General features: G+C 37.3%; 1 protein-coding gene across 1 annotated transcript in view; it reads left to right on the forward strand.

Moving 5' to 3' along the window:
* The window catches only part of AGAP1 (ArfGAP with GTPase domain, ankyrin repeat and PH domain 1), a 383,533-nt gene that overhangs the window by 123,087 nt on the left and 240,880 nt on the right, over nt 1-19,566 (forward strand). Inside the window, 3 exon segments of the mRNA XM_042467277.1 lie at nt 205-332; nt 2,720-2,875; nt 11,532-11,624. Of these exon segments, the coding sequence (XP_042323211.1) occupies nt 205-332; nt 2,720-2,875; nt 11,532-11,624 (377 nt within the window).

A 19,566-nucleotide genomic window follows, 5' to 3' on the forward strand; every position in this document is an offset into this window, starting at 1 on the left:
ACCTGTATATTACAAATAACAAAATACAATTGCAAGTGCTATTATCTCTCCTCATTAGATTGTATGCCCATTACACATTGGACTGCCAGTTTACATTATTGGCCAAATTGTGAATTGCTCTTTAATGTGAAGATAGTTTTTGCACCTTGGAGAAAGGAGCATGCAATAATTTTAATTTAATTTTGTTTTGTTTTGTCTTTACAGTTGCACAGAAGATAGTTGCAACAAGGAAAAAGCAGCAGCTTTCAATAGGTCCTTGCAAATCATTACCAAACTCTCCAAGCCACTCATCTGTATGTTCAGCTCAGGTCTCTGCAGTACATATCAGTCAGGTATGAGTTAGAATATAATGAGACTTTATCCCTTTTGGTGATAGATGCAGATTGAGCTGCACAATTGGGTAAGGTAGTATTGTATGTAGTTTAGATTATCTGTCTCACTGTGAAGCACTGAAATACATGGGAACAGATTTCAGATTTCTGGCCATCTTAGGTATAGGCACAGATACAAATAATTCATTTGTTATTTGAATTGCATCCCCTTCCATCAGTTGTAACACTCTGCCATTATTTGAATTTATGTTTGGCTCTACCCAGGAGGGTAACAAATTGTAATGCAAAATTTAGTTATGAAACATGAAAAATGCCAAATCTATTCTCCTGACATCGACAAAACTTAAAGAAAGTTTCAGTTTATAGTAAACATGCTGCTCATCTATGTAAGGGAATTAGTTACATTGAGGCAGTTCTTCTTATACCTTCCTTTGAGTCTTGTTTGTTTGAATGCAGCCAGTTACTGTTGTAAAGTGGAAAATTACAGTCAGTCGTAGAGATTACATTTGGATATGAAGGTGAAATATTTTGAGAGTATTAAACAATTAGATGGGTATGCCTAAAAGCTAAGACATTTATTTATTTGCCAAAGGAAAGGAAAAAAATCAAGACATATTGGTAAAATGTAGTTTATATTACAATCCTTTTTGGAAAGTATTGGTACTTTCACCCGAAGGTGGTAAATGACTCAAGATTCTGTATGAGAATCATAGGACCTTATCACACAGGAAGCAAAGCACCCAAATCCTGTGGATAAACGGGGTTTAGATCCTAGCAATATCCTACAAAAGCAGGATTGTTTTCAAACACGTTGGGCTAATTGAGCATTAACACGACATTAACCTGTGCAGAAAGTGGGCAAAATCATGCCACTTTTTTATTTTCCTGATTTTCCCAAAAGTAAAAAGTGGCACGATTTTGCGATTTTCTGCACAGGTTAATGTCACGTTAATGCTCAATTAGCCCGACGTCATCTGAAAACAATCCCGCTTTTGTGGGATATTCCCTGATTTAAACCCCATTTATCCATGGGATTTGGGAGTTTCCCTCCCATGTGATAAGATGCATAGGGTGTTCTGAGGGTGTGAATGATGGTTGGCAAACTCTCATCAGAGAGCCTTGGGCATATCACTGCTTGGACCTGGTGAAAAGGATGCTTGATGATCAATGTAGCAGTTATTCCAGGCACAGTGACAAATTCAGGAGTATTTTAAAATGGTAAGTTCATTAGCAGCAAGTTCAAATTATGTCCATGGCAGATCTTACTCACTACCAGTATATTTAGATTCAAGGTGAACAAAATTAATTCCTGTTTTCCTGTTTTCTGGTACACTGAAGTTTAAGAATCTGAGATGAAACGTGCAGCATGCAAGCCTAAAAATTAGTTACCTCTTTTTTTGTAAATACAAAAGTATGTTTAATTGCTTGAGAGGTTCAGTGTGCAAACTGTCTAATGCCATAGTTCAGTGGCAGAATTGCATGTAGGGAGCGCCATCTTTGGTCCCTGACATCTTGGTCCCTGCAGGGAGGCAGTGAGAACTTTTGACTGCAATGAATTTGAATGCAACATATGCATGCGGTGGTCCTTAAGTTAAAGCAGAGTGGATATATAGTAGTTTTGATTTTTTTTTCAAGAGAAAATGGATATACATTAGTTGTGAATTTAGTTTGGACATAAAGTTTGGACCAGGTGAGTGGAACTCTGGATGAATGGTTATTTGCCATATTGACAAATTTTGGAGGATCTTTGATAGTCGTTATTGACATTAGGAACTTTGTTGTTCTGTCATCTGGATTTTTTGGACCACAACTTGAATTATACCCAAATAGCATGGCAATTGGCTGATGTGCAATAGAAATTATAATCCAAGACTTGTAGACCGTGCTGTTTTGAGGAATGCTAATCTAAGGGATGAGATATGAAATATGTGCTAAATGAGTAAAGGAAATATTCTTTGGGAATGCTAGATTTTATAAGTTTTTCTCTACTTATAATGAGACTGCTCAATTAGGTATAAACTTCTTACATATACTCTCTGACACCTCCATTTCAGGCTTGTTAGTGATCTAAGTTTCTGTGGCCTCGGAATACCTGTTCATTGCTTTCTCTGGAAAGGGCATCTATATATTGTGGAGAATATGACTAATAAGCAAACTGTATACAGTATTAATTTTGCACCATCTCATGAAAAACATACAGAATATTCATCTAAACAGAAGAGATTGGATTAGCAGTAACCTATACATCCCAGTTTCGTGAGAATTTAGTGAGTGAGATTGTGTTAAATCTTAAAAAATAGATAGTACTTTTGCTATTGAAAATGAAATTAAGTCTGTGAAATGGCAATTGGCTTTATTTCTGCTAAAAGGGATTTTAATCATTGCAGACCAGTAACGGAGGAGGGAGTTTAAGTGATTATTCTTCTTCCGTCCCATCTACTCCAAGCACCAGCCAGAAGGAGCTACGGATTGATGTTCCACCTACTACCAACACTCCAACACCAGTTCGTAAACAGTCCAAACGCCGCTCCAACCTTTTCACGGTGAGTGATCCAGCACTATTATTTATTTATTTAGATATTTTTATACTGTCTATCAAGGAAGTCCCTCCGGTTTATTAAAGTTATAAATAAGCATAAAATCAAAATAACCTCAAAGTCATTTCAATATAATCAATATAAAATAAATCAGAACCAGCAGAAAAACAAAGTTCAGTGGATCCTCTTTTCTGTCACTGACTGCAGATGCAGTACTGGACTGTCTGGGGAATGGAAAGTAAATTATGAGAATTGCTATCTTCTGCTTCTGATTTTACTCACGTTCATAGAATCATAGAGCTAGAAGAGATCAAAAGGGCCATCCAGTCCAATCCCCTGCCATGCAGGAACTCTCAATCCAGCCTCTGTTTAAAGACCTCCAAAGAAGGAGATTCTACCACTCTCCAAGGAAGTGTGTTCCACTGCCGAACAGCTCTTACTGACAAGAAGTTCTGCTTAATGTTTAGATGGAATCACTTTTTCAAATATTTAAATGGGGATATTGTATCACCTCTTAACTTTTTATTCTCCAGGCTAAACATACCCAGATCTCTAAGTCATTCCTCATAGGGCATGGTTTCCAGACCCATCACCATTTTAGTCACCCTCCATTGGACACGCTCCAGCTTGTCCACATCCTTTTTGAATTGTGGTGCCCAGAACTGGACACAGTATTCCAGGTGAAGCCTGACCAAAGCAGAATAGAGTGGCACTATTACTTCCCTTGATCTAGACACTATTTTTCTGTTGATACAGCCTAGAATCGCATTGGCCTTTTTAGCTGCCGCATCACACTGTTGACTCATGTTCAACTTGTGGTCTGCTAGGACTCCCAGATCCCTTTCACATGTAGTTTCATTCAGCCAGGTGTCCCCCATCCTGTATCTGTGCATTTCATTTTTCCATCCTAAGTGAAGTACCTTACATTTCTCTGTGTTGAATTTCATTTTGTTAGCTTTGGCCCAGTTTTCTAGTCTATTCAGGCCATTTTGAATTTTGATCCTGTCCTCTGGGATATTAACTATTCCTCTTAATTTGGTGTCACCTGCAAATTTGATAAGTATGCCCCCAATTTTGTCCTCCAAGTCATTGATAAAGATGTTGAATAGCACTGGGCCCAGGACAGAGCCCTGTGGGACCCCACTGGTCACTTCTCTCCAGGATGAAGAGGAGCCATTGCTGAGCATCCTTTGTGTTCGGCTGGTCAACAAATTACAAAGCCATTTAACAGTTTCATTGTCTAGCCCACATTTTAGTAGCTTGTTTGCAAAAATGTCTTGGGGAACCTTGTCAAAGGCCTTACTGAAATCAAGGTATTCTATATCCACAGCATTCCCTTCATCTACCAAGCTGATAATTTTATCCAAAAAAGAGATCGATCTCACTGAAGATAAGCATACAAGCTGTTCAGCTCCTATGACCATTTTTACAGACTGCACACCTTTCATGGTTTTGGGCTCATGGCTTCTTCCATGTGCAGCTGTATATTTCTTGCCCCTTAAAGTCATCTGATGAAGCACTTTTATAGGCCTCACTATTTTCTGAGGTTCAGTTGGCAGAGGTATACTAGAAGTTCTGCTGTGGTACCTAGAGTTGGAAATCATTGCCCTGGGAGGGATTTTTATAGGAAAGGATAAGCAGTACTTCCTATGAATACTAGGGAAAGTATATTTGACAGAGGTCTCAAAAACTGGGTCAAGCATGCTTCAAACTGGCTATTACAGGGAAGCAAAAGCCTGAAGTATTTTGCTAAATAGGAAGAAGAGACATGTGTGACAAAGGCGAGGTTTGTAAGTGAGAGAACTAGCAAGTCATCCTGTTACCAACAGCCCTGCTCAGGTCTTGCAGACTCAGGACCATGGCTTCGTCGATTGAATCTATCGATCTGGAATGCAGTCTTCCTCTTTTCCTGCTGCTTTCTGCTTTACTAAATATTGTCTTTATTGTCTTTTCTAGTGAGACATGTCTTCTCATGATCTGTCCAAAGTATGACAGTCAGTTTAGTCACCTTGGTTTCTAGGGCAAATTTAGGCTTGATTTGCTCTTGGACCCATTGATTTGTCTTTTTAGTAGTCCATGGTATCTGTAGAACTGTTCTCCAGCACCACGTTGCAAATATGTTGATTTTTTTACCTATCAGCTTTCTTCCTCTGTCCAGCTTTCACAACCATACATAGTAACAGGGAATACAACGGCATGGACAATCCTGAATTTAGTATTCAATGATATATCTTGACCCTTTAGTATCTAGTTCTTTCTTAGCTGCCTTTCCAAGTCCTAGTCTTCTGATTTCTTGACTGCAGTCTCCATTCTAAGTAATGACCATGAGTGACATATTTCAGTGGCTTCATCATCTGCTTTAAAGTTACATAAATCATCTGTGGTCATTACTTTCACCTGTAAGACTTGCTTTTGTACTTTTTTCCTTGACTTTCTTCCATAATCATTCCAAGTCTTTGCTCTTTTCTGCTAGTAGTATGGTGACATCTGCATTTCTTAAATTGTAGATGTTCTTTTCTCCAGTTTTCACATCTCCTTCCTCCAAATCTAATCCTGTTTTACATATGATACTTTCAGTGTACATATTAAACAGATAGGTGATAAAATGCCACCTTGCCCAGTCCTCCTGCCAATTGGAAACCATTCCTTTTTCTGTATTCTGTTCTGATGGTAGCCTCTTGTCCTGAGTGCAGGATATGCATTAGGACAATCGAATGTTGTGGTACTCTCATTTCTTTAAGAGCAATCCATAGTTTTTCGTGATCTATGCCTTCAAAGCCTTTGCTATAATCTGTAAAACAGGGTGATTATCTCCTGAAAATCTTTGGTATGTTCTATTATCCAACATATATTTGCAATATGGTCCCCAGTGTCTCTTCCTTTCCTGAACCTAGCTTGGACATCTGGCATTTCTAACTTTACATATGGTAAATCTTAGTTATAGATTTTTGATTATCACTTTGCTTGCATGGGAGATTAAAAAAGTGACCCTGTAATTACCGTAGTTCTTGGTGTCCTTTTTCTTGGGGATAGAAGGTATATTGAGCACTTCCAATCTATGATCCATTGTTTTATTTTCCATATTTGTTGACATATTTTAATTAGTGGGGTAGATTCTATGAAGCGTGAAGCAGCTCTATTGATATACCATGTGTTCCTGGTGATTTGTTTTTTTCAAGTGCTCTGAGTGCAGCTTCTACTTCACTTTCTAAAACTGTAGTTTCATCTTCAAATGGTTTTTCCTTGAATTAATCTGTCATCCTTTCATCTCTTTTATATAGTTATATAGGGAGAATAGAATCTTGGATATGATGCACTATTTTATTTATAATGAATATTAATATAGTATTGTGAAACTTTGACCCCATACCGGCAGGTCAAAATAAAGCTGCTTCGGGTCACTTTGGAGGTATGCTGTTTAAATGATGCATGTGTCCTAAGAGTCCGGAAGCTGTGCCAAAGCCACAATCCAGTCCTATGGACTGGAGCACTGTGGTTGTCTTTGCACTTGTTATTTCACTAAATGCTAGTGGTACAGATCCTAATACTGCCCTGATTGAAACATTTCACTGCTGTTTCAGCTGTATATATAAAACAGTGTTTTATATACACAGTTACTTTAACTTGTGAATGAATAATGTGCATAATTCAAAAAAACATATATGCAAAAGTTCAGTTTAGTCAATGTGCAAATGTTGCAAAAATTAGATAAACTACAAATAAATGCATAACTTAGCAAAAATGTTTTTAAAAAGCATTGATTGCAGAGTGGAAAGAAACTATAAAGTCTCAAAATGTGATATGAAGGAAATACAGGGAGGAAGTATAGATGGAATTTGGAAAAACTCCACAAAATAAAGACAGAGATTTTTAACATTCCATTTTCTATGCAGTTGAAACTCAGACAAATAATTTCCTTGTGATGCAAACTTTTTAAGACTATACAATGAAATGTTTAGTTGTTATATAGTAATTTTTTTGTCCACTAGATGTCAGTGTCAGTTAAGGAATCGAATGTAAGGTGTGTATATTGGAAAGGGTGACAAAGAGCTTTGAATCTGTATGCCGAAATTAGTGGTGCTTCTATTTAGACTTCATTTAGGATCCTGTTGAAGGACCACATTCATTTTGAAGTCTGATATAATCACTTAAAAGTGGACGACTTGAATCCATAAATACTACTTTTCACATTGCATATTCAAAGAATAAAAATACTGTACGCTGTTATTTTTAAGCCTGATTAGATTATATCCGATATTAAAACTTCATTTATTTGAACACTAAAACTAGCCCCCTTAAATGTAGCATAATTTTTGTGTCCTAGTATTTTTGCATAGAAATTTTAAATTTGTTCACCTAAATAGCAGATATAATAGGAATATTGATTGAACAGAAACTTAGAATGCAAGAGATTTTTCAGTACTATCTCTGCAAGAATGTTGGAACAGCATTCATAGGAAAATGTTATATAAACATTACTCTTTCTAGGTCCATATAAATTGTTAGAATTTCTGTAACCAAATCTTTCAAAGATTAAAAAATATCATCACCAGATGCCAATAGGGAAAGATGCAGTTTTAGAGTGTTTATTATCTGTGTATGCCTTGTTGAAATAAATGGCACTTGTTTCTGGGTAGGCATGTATTCAGTTTCTTTCTTTCTTTCTTTTTTGTGGTTTATCTTCTTCAGAATGAAGGAAGAATAAAATATACTGAGCCATATCGTCTTAATATTTGCAGTACTCATTTGCTACATGAAATTTTGTTCTCTTTCTCTTACAAACACATGTCCTTGATCCAAAATACCCATCAGTACATATTAATGTAGCATACAGTTATTACTGTGGCATCTCAGCAGGAAATTTGTTTCCTTGAATATATGGCATTTCAGAGTGTATTGGTGGATGTGAGTAAGCATACTGATATATATTTAATTTATATATTTAAAATGTTAATATCCCACCTTTTTCCTCGATAGTTCAAAGTGCCTAACGGCAAGAATCAAATGATAAATTAACAATTTAAGGCAGTTCTTACAATATACAGTAGTCCCTCGGGTTACGAAATTAATTCGTTCCGTGGCTCCGTTCGTAACCCGAGTAATTTCGCAACCCGAAAAGGCTAGCGGCTAGCGCTGGAAAGCCGCTAGCCGCGCTTTGCGGTTTGAATTTCGCGCCGAAAAAAATTCGTAACCCGAAAAAAACATCGTAACCCGGAACAGTTTTTTCCTATCTATTTTTTTCATATCCCGGAAATTTCGTAACGCGATCAATTCGTATCCCGGGGTACCACTGTAGCTATACAGCATGAAGGTATTAAAACAGCAGCAAAAAGTAACAGAAACAGCTATGAAATTATTAAAAAGAAAACCCATTGAAGGCAAAACCATTTAATGCTCTCAATTAACCTTAAAGGCTTGCTTCCAGGGACGGGGGCTGTTTGGCTGTATAGTGAAATGGATACAAGATTATTTTAGTGACAAGGGTAGCCTTATTTACTTTGAAAAGGAAACATAGGTTAAATTACCTTTCAAGCAGAGGCTGGGATGGAACTTTTAGAAAGAATAAATACATTGATATTCTGAAACTATCTGTAACTGAGGAGTGGTAAGATGATGTTCACACTCCCAGTTATGAATGGTTTCAAAATGTCATATTTCTTGGTCTTATGAGTAACTTTCCAAGCTGCATTCTTAAGTCATTGTAACAAAAACATAACTTCACTAAGGAATTGTTTTCAGTTCTGTTTATATGTGTGATTCTCAGACAAAGCTTTCATTGGAAAAGGAGATACAGTGCTTTTCTCTCATAGATTTTAGAGGTAGCGCCAATAGTCCACTGTGGTTGTCTTTGCACTTGTTATTTCACTAAATGCTAGTGGTGCAGATCCTAATACTGCCCTGATTGAAACATTTCACTGCTGTTTCAGCTGTGTGTATTACAGCTCCACCTTTTCTTCTTATGCATGCATTGGGGTAAATGTGTACTTTCCATGGTCTTCTCTTTTTTCGGTGGGGAGAATGATTATGTTGCTTGAGTGAGCAATTTCTAAGAGTCGGGCATAGCCATATAAAATGGAAGAATATGAATGCAGAAGGCTACTGCTGATATATAACTGATAAGTAGTAATTCTTATCATTGGAGCATTTACTGTGGTAACTGCAATAAAACAATTAAAAACCACTTTGCATATAAAACTAGGGATTATTATCCTCTCAGCTATAGGCAGCATTTGTAGGATAAATATATCTGTATTTATCATCTGTAATACATTGATACAAAAGGAGGAAAATGAATCAGCTCTCCCAGTTTATAAAAAATATCTTGCTTACTTACGAAGAGATAACTGTCATTTGCCACTGATGACCTGGGAGTGACAGTGTACAAAATGTTACTGTTCCAACCTTATATCCACAATCCTATTATTGTTCTCGTTTAGTGTTGCTACTGTGAATGAGAGCTGTTTATCTTTTTTAATACTTATTTTTAAAGCAAAATAAAACAATCCATCTCACAACTTTGAATTATGTTGCGGGTCCCCTTCTTGAGTTTTTTTAGCGTAAGCAGTCATTTTAAAGTCCAGTGCTGTGTTTGTGTAAATGTAGTCCAGAATGGATGAAGGTTGTCTCTTGCTTCTTTCTTGGTTTATAGAGTGAATGAGTGACAACCATTTGTCCATGAAAGGTCCTGATTTTGGTCAACCTGCATAAGTTGCCATTCTGTCAGACAAGTAACCATAGGTCCCATACCTTTTTCCACCACATATCTAAGTAAGCTGTGTATCTTAAAAAGGAAGACCTACTTGTCATCTAATGGTTTAGAGATTATGATAGAATTAAAATCTTGAATGTAGACCCCCTGCATAGAGCAATGCCAATCTAAAGGGGATCTGGGAGGGAAGAATTTGTGGTCATCCAAATGTTCAACTGTAGTTCCCACTATTCTTTACTATAGGCTTTGCTGACTAAGAATGGTGGGAGTTTCTGTCCAACAATATCTGGATGACCATGCATTCTCTACCCCATTCTAGTGGCTGATAGGAAACAGACATAATATATTTAATTTACAATTTTGATAAAACATATTACTGTGAAAAATATTGGAAGCTGTCTTAAGAGAAAATTCCCCATAACATAACTGTACCACTTTGAACATAAGTTATTCTAGCCACCTGTGAGGGAAAACATTGACCTGCTGCTGAAGTGGTGACAGTAATATGTTGATAAGGGTTTGGTAAACTGCCTCATTGAGGTTTTCAGTGATTCATGATGGGAAAGTATGAATGCCCCATACTTCTTCTGATTTCCTACTGCTTTGAAGTAATGCTCAACATCAAATATAGGTTTTCTTTTTCCCTCACTGTAGGCACTATATTTCTCTTTTATGCACAACCTTTTGGTAAACACACAGTATCATTAGTATTGGGATTTCTGTATTCATTGTTCTACTGTTGCATAATGCTGAACCTGTCAGTGAGAAAAGTTTGCCCACAGTATAAGCACAGTAGAAGTTATGCATTAGCTCCTCTTGATATAACAGAAAAATTATATAGCAGTAATATTCTAGTCTAAGAAATTCCAGCCTTTAGCTTTTAGCTAATCAATAAAATATTAAAGACAGTTTTGATTAAAATTCTCATTTTAATTTGTACACCAAATTAAAGAGCCCTCTAATATATTGCAGAGAAGCACCATGATTTTACACTACTTGGTTTTTATTAGCATTCAGTTGTAGCACTGGACATCACCTGTACTTTCACTTCATATATCATCCATGATTTGAAAAGCACATGAAAATGTTTCCTCATTTTCAATATTGTGTGAGTAATGTTCCCACTGAAAAGTAATGGAGTGAAGTTGTCACTTGTCAGTGTAGTTATTAAGGAGGATGACTTTTAGATCTTGCTCATAATAAAATAAATCTGTCACATGTAGATTTACTTATCTCACAATAAAGGAGGGGAGGATAGGAAGGTCTGTTTAAATAGAATTGTGCATGTTTGTCCCACAGCTGTGAAAAAGCAAGCAGAACAGTCTTTGCCCCATGAAATGTTTTTGAAAAGGCAGTGTTTATGTATTTGTTGGTTGTTGTTTTTTTTTAAAATGTGTCCCAACAAGGTAATTGATCATTTTAAAAGAAAAACCCTTTGGTAAAACCTGATTGTTTTATTATATTCTATCCATGTAGCTTTATATTGAGAAAGGCAGGCATGTGATCAGGACTTTGAACTTTTTATGCTTTGTCAAAGCAGCTTGGTTTTCTAAGCATTGTTGGTTTGACTTTGATGCTATCATCTGAAAGTAGTAAAAAAAGAAATTAAATTAAATTTAATTCTAATCAAGGTGGTCCATAAAATTACACTGCTGAGTAGTTAATAGCCTTTTAAAATCTCATCAGATGATAATTAAGTATACACTGTTGTTTCTTACATTGAAAGGCACAGTTTTTTGTGTTATCATTTTTTGTATCTGCCTTGTATTGTATTCTTGGCAAACAATACTAAGCCATTTCAAATCTTAAATATTAACATGTAGCATATTTTAATCATCCATCTCCTGATACATTAAAATAACTTAAAAAATTAAAATGTGAATATGTGACGGAGGGGGGGAACCATCTACGAATCAATATATTAACAATGTTAACTTTGCTTTTACCCTGCAGTCTCGGAAAGGGAGCGACCCAGACAAAGAGAAGAAAGGATTGGAGAGCAGAGCAGATAGCATTGGAAGCGGACGTGCAATCCCAATTAAACAGGTATATTCTGTGTGAGTGTGTGTGTGCGTGCATGTATGCTTTCCCGTACTTAGAGACACACCTCGGGTCTTAAACACCATGATGCTGGGCTTGTGTGCCAAGATTTGTTTGATGTGCTCCGGTGATGAATGTTGAAGTCACTCACTTGACATCAATTAGGAGAGGTTCCTATGTGTATTAAAATAGGATCATTAGAATAAGAAGAGGGAAAAAGTGACAACAGGCCTAATGAAGTGCAGTCTGCCGGCCTGCATATGGAGCGTGCTTCTAGGCTGAGCTGGCTTCAAAGCCTGCCTTTTGTAGAGAGTGCTTTGATTGGGCCATTTGCTGCCAGTCGACAAGGGTAAATCAGATCACTGTACAAGAGCCCCTTGTGATCACAGAAATAGCCCGATGTGGCCCTCATTTGCTATTGCAGAAGGACATCTGAACACTTTTCCAGGCTGGTTTGCAACAACGAGGCAATTAGTTGTGATAATCATAGCTGGTGTGTCAGCTGTGCGCTCTTGTTTGTAATTTGCTAATGAAGGAATTGTAACTTCATTTAGACCTTGTTATATAAGAGAACATTAACAGCCATAGTATGTGGCCTTAATTAAACTTCCTTATTACACTACAGGATTTGAAACTGAGGATTTGTTTTGGCATGTTTGACTAGTATAGGCACACCTGCATTACCACCACCCACACTACCCTGATACTATTAATATGAACAGAAGGGAAGTTCTTGAATTTAACATACTTGTGCCTTACAGTTTCTCCATTTTCCAGTAATTAAGCACTTGAAATTTAAAGCATTTTGCATTGATAACTGGATTGCTACCTGTAAACTGTAAGGCCTTTTGATATGTGTTAACTTGCTTGGGATGTTTCCTCTTAACAAAGAGATTAGGCTATGGTTCCTTGCATAATTCACCTAAACGTTTATTAAATTTCTTTGATAAATTGGGTGGTTTAATCTGGAAATGTTAATACAAGGCAAATGCAGAACTTTTCATAAGTTTTGTTAAGAATATGTTAAATAATTTTTATAGTGAAATATTTCAGACTATACTTTTTATAATTCTTTATAATTATATGTGGGAATTAGAACATCACCAAAAAACTATTGAAAATTTGTTAAAGATTAAAATTCTTTATGCCTCAAAAAACATGGATGTTGGGGGAGAGTTTTAAAAGTTCATTGATGTCTACAAAATTCCATTGAGATGAAAGTTATTATGAGCATACTGAACAAATCTGCTTTGAAAGAGGCATTCATTTGAATGAAATAATAAACCTGAGTTGCAGGTGGGATGATGCACAAACCTCAGTGTCTACTCCCAAAATGAAAAACATTTCATCCACTTAGGGTTTGTTGTTTTTTTTGAAGGAAAGAACCCCCACAAGATGTACCCTCACACTTGCCCACCCCCTGTTCAAAAGCAGTACCTCAATGCCAGATATACCAATACATGAACAAATAAGTGGAGGATTCCACTGTGATACTCTCTGTAAACCTGGTTAAGAAGGAGATCATTTTGAGCTTGCCGAAGACCAATGAGTTCATTAAATCTTGGAGCAAGATGAGCATTCTTTGCTCCAGCTTGGATATTTGTATGAAACACTCTATCTTCATATCTATTAAGAACTATACCTGTGTGGAGACAACAGGAGTGGGTGGGTCCATCAACTCATTTCCAAAAAGTCATCGGTCTGCCCCTTTCTTTATATGTTAGGAATTGTGTTTATTTAGCCTATATTGCTAGGGAAAAATCCTCAATTCAGAATAAGCTAAATCAATAGGTAAGGGAGACTCTACTCTGGAGTTTGTAGAAGGAGGCATTTTGAGGGTTTGAGCTGGATCAAGGCAGAACGGTCTATACAGAATAGTTACAATAGGAAGATATTCAGAGGACTTCTAATGGACACAAGGGGAACAAGGAAAGAAAGACTTGCCACTGGATGAATGTAATGTTGCCTATTCCAATTACGTAGGATTGCATAACGAAGTATATGCTGATGAAAATTAGCCATGTTGTTACCCATATATAGCATGAAAAATACATATACCCCCCACCCCCAAACGCACAAATCTAAATCATTCAGGTAGGTGAGGTTTGCATTGATATTTCTTCATGTACTTCTTAAACTGTCTAACACTAAATGATAATGATTTGAAATTAAGTAGAATATTATTTGCACAATTGCTTGATGCCTAACCAGCTAAGGACATGTTTACCTGGTTGTAAGACTCATACAGTATGTATATGTGCTGTCATTCTGTAATTCTATAGTGTATTTATTTCACACATTGTTCTTTCTTACATATATATTGTCTTTAAAATTATTAATTCATAACTAGTGTACACCTACTGAATCAGCAGAAATTTGGTAAGTCATCAACAATTATCTTTATGGTCATTATTTATTAACTGAGATCCTGCCTTTCCCACAAATTAGGAAAAGTTTACAAAAATTACGAAAAAATAAAGATAACAAACATATCTCTGTAAAAATATGCTAAATAATTATTAAATATGATTAAACTATCTATAAAATTAGAAATTTTTCAGATGAATACATTAAAGTGTCAAAAAATAAAAATCAGTGGAACTGCACACACCATTAAAATGTCTTGTACTTCCCAAAAATGTGTTGGAATAAACAACAAAGTAGGAACCTTCCTATCATCCCTAAAGAGGTGCTCTCTTATGTTTCTGTGATATGTAATTATTCAGTTGATGGAACTGAGAGAGGGCTCATCTCCAAAGATCACAAAGTTTGGCAGGCTCATATGAGAAGATGTTGTCCTTCACACACACACACACCCTTCCTTGCATTCCTAACAGTCAAGCTTACATGGAAGGTGAAACCGAGAGAAGAATCTCTCCTAATGATTTTAGGGCTTAGGAGGCTCATATGGGAGAATATAGTCCATTAGCATGGACCTAAGGATTGTAATACTTAATAGGTCAGAACCAGCAGTTTGAAATAAAATAGTATCCAGTAATGCTGTTCCAACAAAAGAGTTGTATGTTCCTTCTGTTCAGCCCCAGTGAATAGTCTGGCTGCAGTTCTTTGGACAAAGTGAAGTTTCTGAGCACTTTTCAAAGACTGCCCAAATAAAGCATTATAGTCTGGGTGGGATGTAAATAAGGTGTGTATCCTCATTACCAGATCACACATTTTCTGGAACAGGCACAATAGCTTAACCAGTGCATATATACTTCTGCCCACTGCAGAAACTTGAGCTTTACAAAATCCAGGAGGGCACACACACTGCAAATTGGCATTTTCAGGGGTAGTATAACCCAACCCAGCACAGGTAGCATCCGTTTTCCTAATCTACTTTTTGACTAACCCAGAGCATCTCTATAAACGCTTTTGTAAGTTTGATTCATTAGTGGGCCTTTTCTGGTTAGGCTGAATAAATTACTTTAGACTAGAATAATTGCTGTCACCAGCATCCATGAGTCTGAGGTTGAGTCTGATGGTACATGAACATATGCATGAGATAATTTTATCTGGTCTTTTTCCTTTATTTTTCCTTTCTGTTTCAGAAAGGCCTAACCCCACATTTACCAAAGTGAAAGTGAAATACACATACCTGAGAAATAACCAATGCACTTCTTCATTTCTTTTTATTTTCATTTACATGGAGAAAATCCTTGAAACTCAATGACATTAATTGGGTCCAAAGACTAACCGTAGGGATAACATACTTACAGCATACAGTTGGCTCACCCCAACTCTGGGTTTGCCATTTGCAGATTGAAGCATCCATGGATGGCCCTGCCCCATTGTCCTGAATAGCTGTGCATGCAGGTGGCTGTGCCAGTGCAGTGGCATGCACAGGAAGCCGCCATTAGAAACAATGGGTCTTGAGGCCCTGTGGTTGTTGGCATGCACTGGCTGGTGATGACTCAGATTGTTAGTATTTAAGAGAAATTAAGGTTTACGTAATTTGATTTTGTTTTTACTTTCTTTTGTCTCTCTCATATACATCTGACTATACGACCACCTCAAGTATAAGTTGGTTTTGGGGACAAAATTATGGATTTTAATATGACCCATGGATAAGTTGGCTGTAAAACATAGGGTCATGTAAGAAAGGATCAAAGAGATGAAGCAAAGGAAAACAATGCCAAAGAAATTACAAAATTGCAGCAGATATAACTGTTTGTGTTGGGGGCATAACTCATCAAATTTACAGATGACACCAATTTAGGAGGAATATCCAGAGGACAGGATCAAAATTCAAAATGACCTGAATAGACTAGAAATCTGGGCCAAAGCTAACAAAATGAAATTCAACACAGAGAAATGTAAGGTACTGCACTTAGGGTGGAAAAATAAGATGCACAGATATAGGATGGGAGACACATGGCTGAACGAGACTACATGTGAAAAGGATCTAGGAGTCCAAGTAGACCACAAGTTCAACATGAGTCAACAGTGTGATGTGGCAGCTAAAAAGACCAATGCACTTTTAGGCTGCATCAATAAAAGTATAGCGTCTAGATCAAGAGAAGTAATAGTGCCACTGTATTCTGCTTTGATCAGGCCCCACCTGGAATATTGTGTCCAGTTCTGGGCACCACAATTCAAAGAGGACATTGAGAAATTGGAGCGTGTCCAGAGGAGGGCGACTAAAATAGAGAAGGGTCTCGAAACCATGTCCTATGAGGAACGACTTAGGCTGGGGATGTTTAGCCTGTAGAAAAGAAGGTTATGAGGTGATATGATAGCCCTGTTTAAATATTTGAAGGGGTGTCATATTGAGGAGGGAGCAAGCTTGTTTTCTGCTGCTCCAGAGAACAGAACCCGGAACAATGGACGCAAGCTACAGGAAAAGAGATTCCACCTCAACATTAGGAAGAACTTCCTGAGAGCAAGGGCTGTCCGACAGTGGAACAAACTCCCTCGGAGTGTATTGGAGTCTCCTCCTTTGGAGGTCTTTAAACAGAGGCTGGATGGCCATCTGTCGGGGGTGCTTTAATTGAGATTTTCTGCATGGCAGGGTTTTGGACTGGATGGCCCTTGTGGTCTCTTCCAGCTCTACGATTCTGTGATTCTATGATATCCTAAAGGCTGGGTGGATGAGGGAGCAAAGGGAGGTCAGTATTTCCAGGACAGATTGCACACTTGCCTTTCACAAGAGGATGATTCTTTTTTAAATAAGAGTTAAAGTACAGTACTTAATTAGATCTGTGGATAAGTTGACTCAGTTTTTTTGGGGGGGGTCAATTTTTGACAACAGAGGAATACACAGATTAACATGCAAATTACCTCCTTTCAACCAATAGCATATACAGTATACCCCACTCTCTTCCATTCCAGCATTCTCTGAAGATGCCAGCCACAACTGCTGGTGAAACATCAGAAATAAACTCTTCTAGAACATGGCCTCATAGGCCTAAAAACCCACAGAAAACTATATATTTTTCTCCAAATAATCATCAATTTACACTTGCTTACATTGAATCCCATTTGGCATTTTATTGAGGGTTTTCCCAGTACCAAGAGATCCTTTTATATAGCTCTCCACAGTCTACTTTTGCTTTCACTGCCCTAGCTAATTTAGCAAACTTGGTCACTTTACTATCCACCTCAATTCCAAATCATTATCGACAAGATAAAACACACCAGTCCCAATACAGATCCGTGAAGGACCACCTCTCCAGCATTATGAGAACTCTCCATTGTGAGAACTGGCCATTTATTCCTGCTTTCCAATTCCTGTTCTTTGCACAGGATTTCTCCTCTTATTCCATGTCTGCTAAGTTTGATGAGGAGTCGTGTGGAATTTTATCAAAAGACTTGAAAAAGTATTGATAAATAATCAATGTCCACTGCATCACCCTGTCAGTATCTTTGTTGTCACATTCCATTTACAGATATGCAAACTGTATAATTTTTCTAGATATCCAAGACAGAAGAGTTAATCTGGCCTGGTGTGTGAACATAACATTAAATGTTATTACAAAAGAATAGAGGGACAGCATTTTAGCCCTTTTTGAACACTAATGTAAATGTATACAACTGTCAATATCTGAAAGAATATTTGCAAAAGCATGTTCCTAGAAAATAAGATCCCCAAAATCTGCTTCTCTACAGCAGTGCTGCCAAATAAGACATGCGGCATTTGGAATTGCTGTGAATCTTTGCTTTCCCTGTTTCCACCCCTCTGTCTAGTTGCACATGCACAAAAAGTAATTTAACGTCCAGTCAGCTATAAAACTGTTCTTATGCTTTTCAGTAAGTTACAACTAGTACATGAAATTTCATGAACAAAATTACTCTTACTGTAATGTTATATAGCATAACCTTGACTGTAGATTAACAGTAGCTTCTTCCCAGTACTAGAATGTTAACCATTCTGTATGGCCAGGGCTGGAAACATATCTTTCATAATTCCAGGTGCACTGCTATTTGTGGGTCAGAGCTCCAGATGCTTACATGTGTACTGAATAGTATACTTGTTTAAGCCCCTATGGCAGAGTTAGAGAAATTTGCCCAAAGCAGAGGCTAAGCGGGCATCACTGTGAGGATGATGTAGCCATCTTTTCATGCAGGAGATTTCATATATACTAAGTTAACCATACTATCCAGCCATAGTTTGTAGGGAAAATATTGTTTGAATTCACAACAGTGGGCTTGATTTAGACATCAAGGCTAAGTGTGATTAGTCAAATTGCTCGTGACATTTTGTCAACTTGGTTAATCAACATAGGGATCCCTTACATGTGCTAATATGGCCTGACTTTAAGCACTGTTGCCTGCAAGTAATTTGAAAGAGATCAGTGGATGAGTTGAGTTATGAGCATTGCTTGTGAACCTAGGCTGTATGGCTGACTCAGCTGGCTACAGGCATACCTCAGTTAATGAAGCCTCTGACAAAGAAGCTCCATTTTACAAAGTCTTTTTTACACCTGCCTAGCACCCATTCCTCCTTATCCTCTGTCTAGCTAGATTTTTAACCGACATCAGCATTAGGGGGATAGTGAAGAAGGGCTGGTAAAATACAGAAATTTAGTATCAGGTTGCAGCAACTTGTCTGCAGTAAACAATGCAATGAAGCTTGACCAGGGAGCGAATGGGATTCTAGTCTAGCTGATTTTACTATAGCCATGAGTAGCTGTAGCCTACATCATGCAAGGTAAACAGTACAGTTGTCCCTCTTTACCCACTGATTCCTTACTCATAGATTCAAACATCCATGGATTGAAAATATTAAAAAAGCATATACATTGCAAAATGCAAACCTTGATAAGGAACACCATTTTACTATGCAATTGTATATAATGGGACTCGAGCAGCCATGGGTTTTGGTATCCATGAAGGGGGGTGTCCTGCAACCAAACCCCAGCAGATACCAAAGGCTCACTGTACCTACCTCCAGAATCCCTTACTGTGTGAATAGCAAAACAGAGAAACTGGGAAAGCAGATAAGTTTGCCTCATTAGCTACCAATAACAAAACACTGGCCACTAAAATGGAAATAGTTTGTAAAGTGGAAGCTAGTATTTATTTGTTTGTTTGTTTGTTTGGAGTATGTATACCCTGCTAGCAGGAGGGGGGGAAATCACACTTCAATGCATTTTGGAAAAAGCTTTCAAGTAATCTGTACAAGATTCAAAATATTCTCAAATGTTTATGAAAGGCTCACCTGACTTAGTTGTTTCATTTCAAAAGTGAATATCATTAGTTTTGAATAAACGGTTGTTGAAACATGAAGTGCTCTTCTTTTTGGTGGTGAAGGAACCTATCCCCATTCTTTCCATTTCTATTTCTGTTACCAAATTTTCTGTTAAAGAAGTAATGCCCAGGAACACATTTGCTTTATTAAATGTGGTGTTCCTGTATTCTTTTGAGACATAGAAAGTTACTTTTCCAAGTACAGATTGGCTGATACGAGATTGGCGTTGTAACTGGCTTGAAATGGATAAGTGGATATATG

The sequence above is a fragment of the Sceloporus undulatus genome, chromosome 1, assembly GCF_019175285.1.
Source record: "Sceloporus undulatus isolate JIND9_A2432 ecotype Alabama chromosome 1, SceUnd_v1.1, whole genome shotgun sequence".
NCBI lineage: Eukaryota > Metazoa > Chordata > Lepidosauria > Squamata > Phrynosomatidae > Sceloporus > Sceloporus undulatus.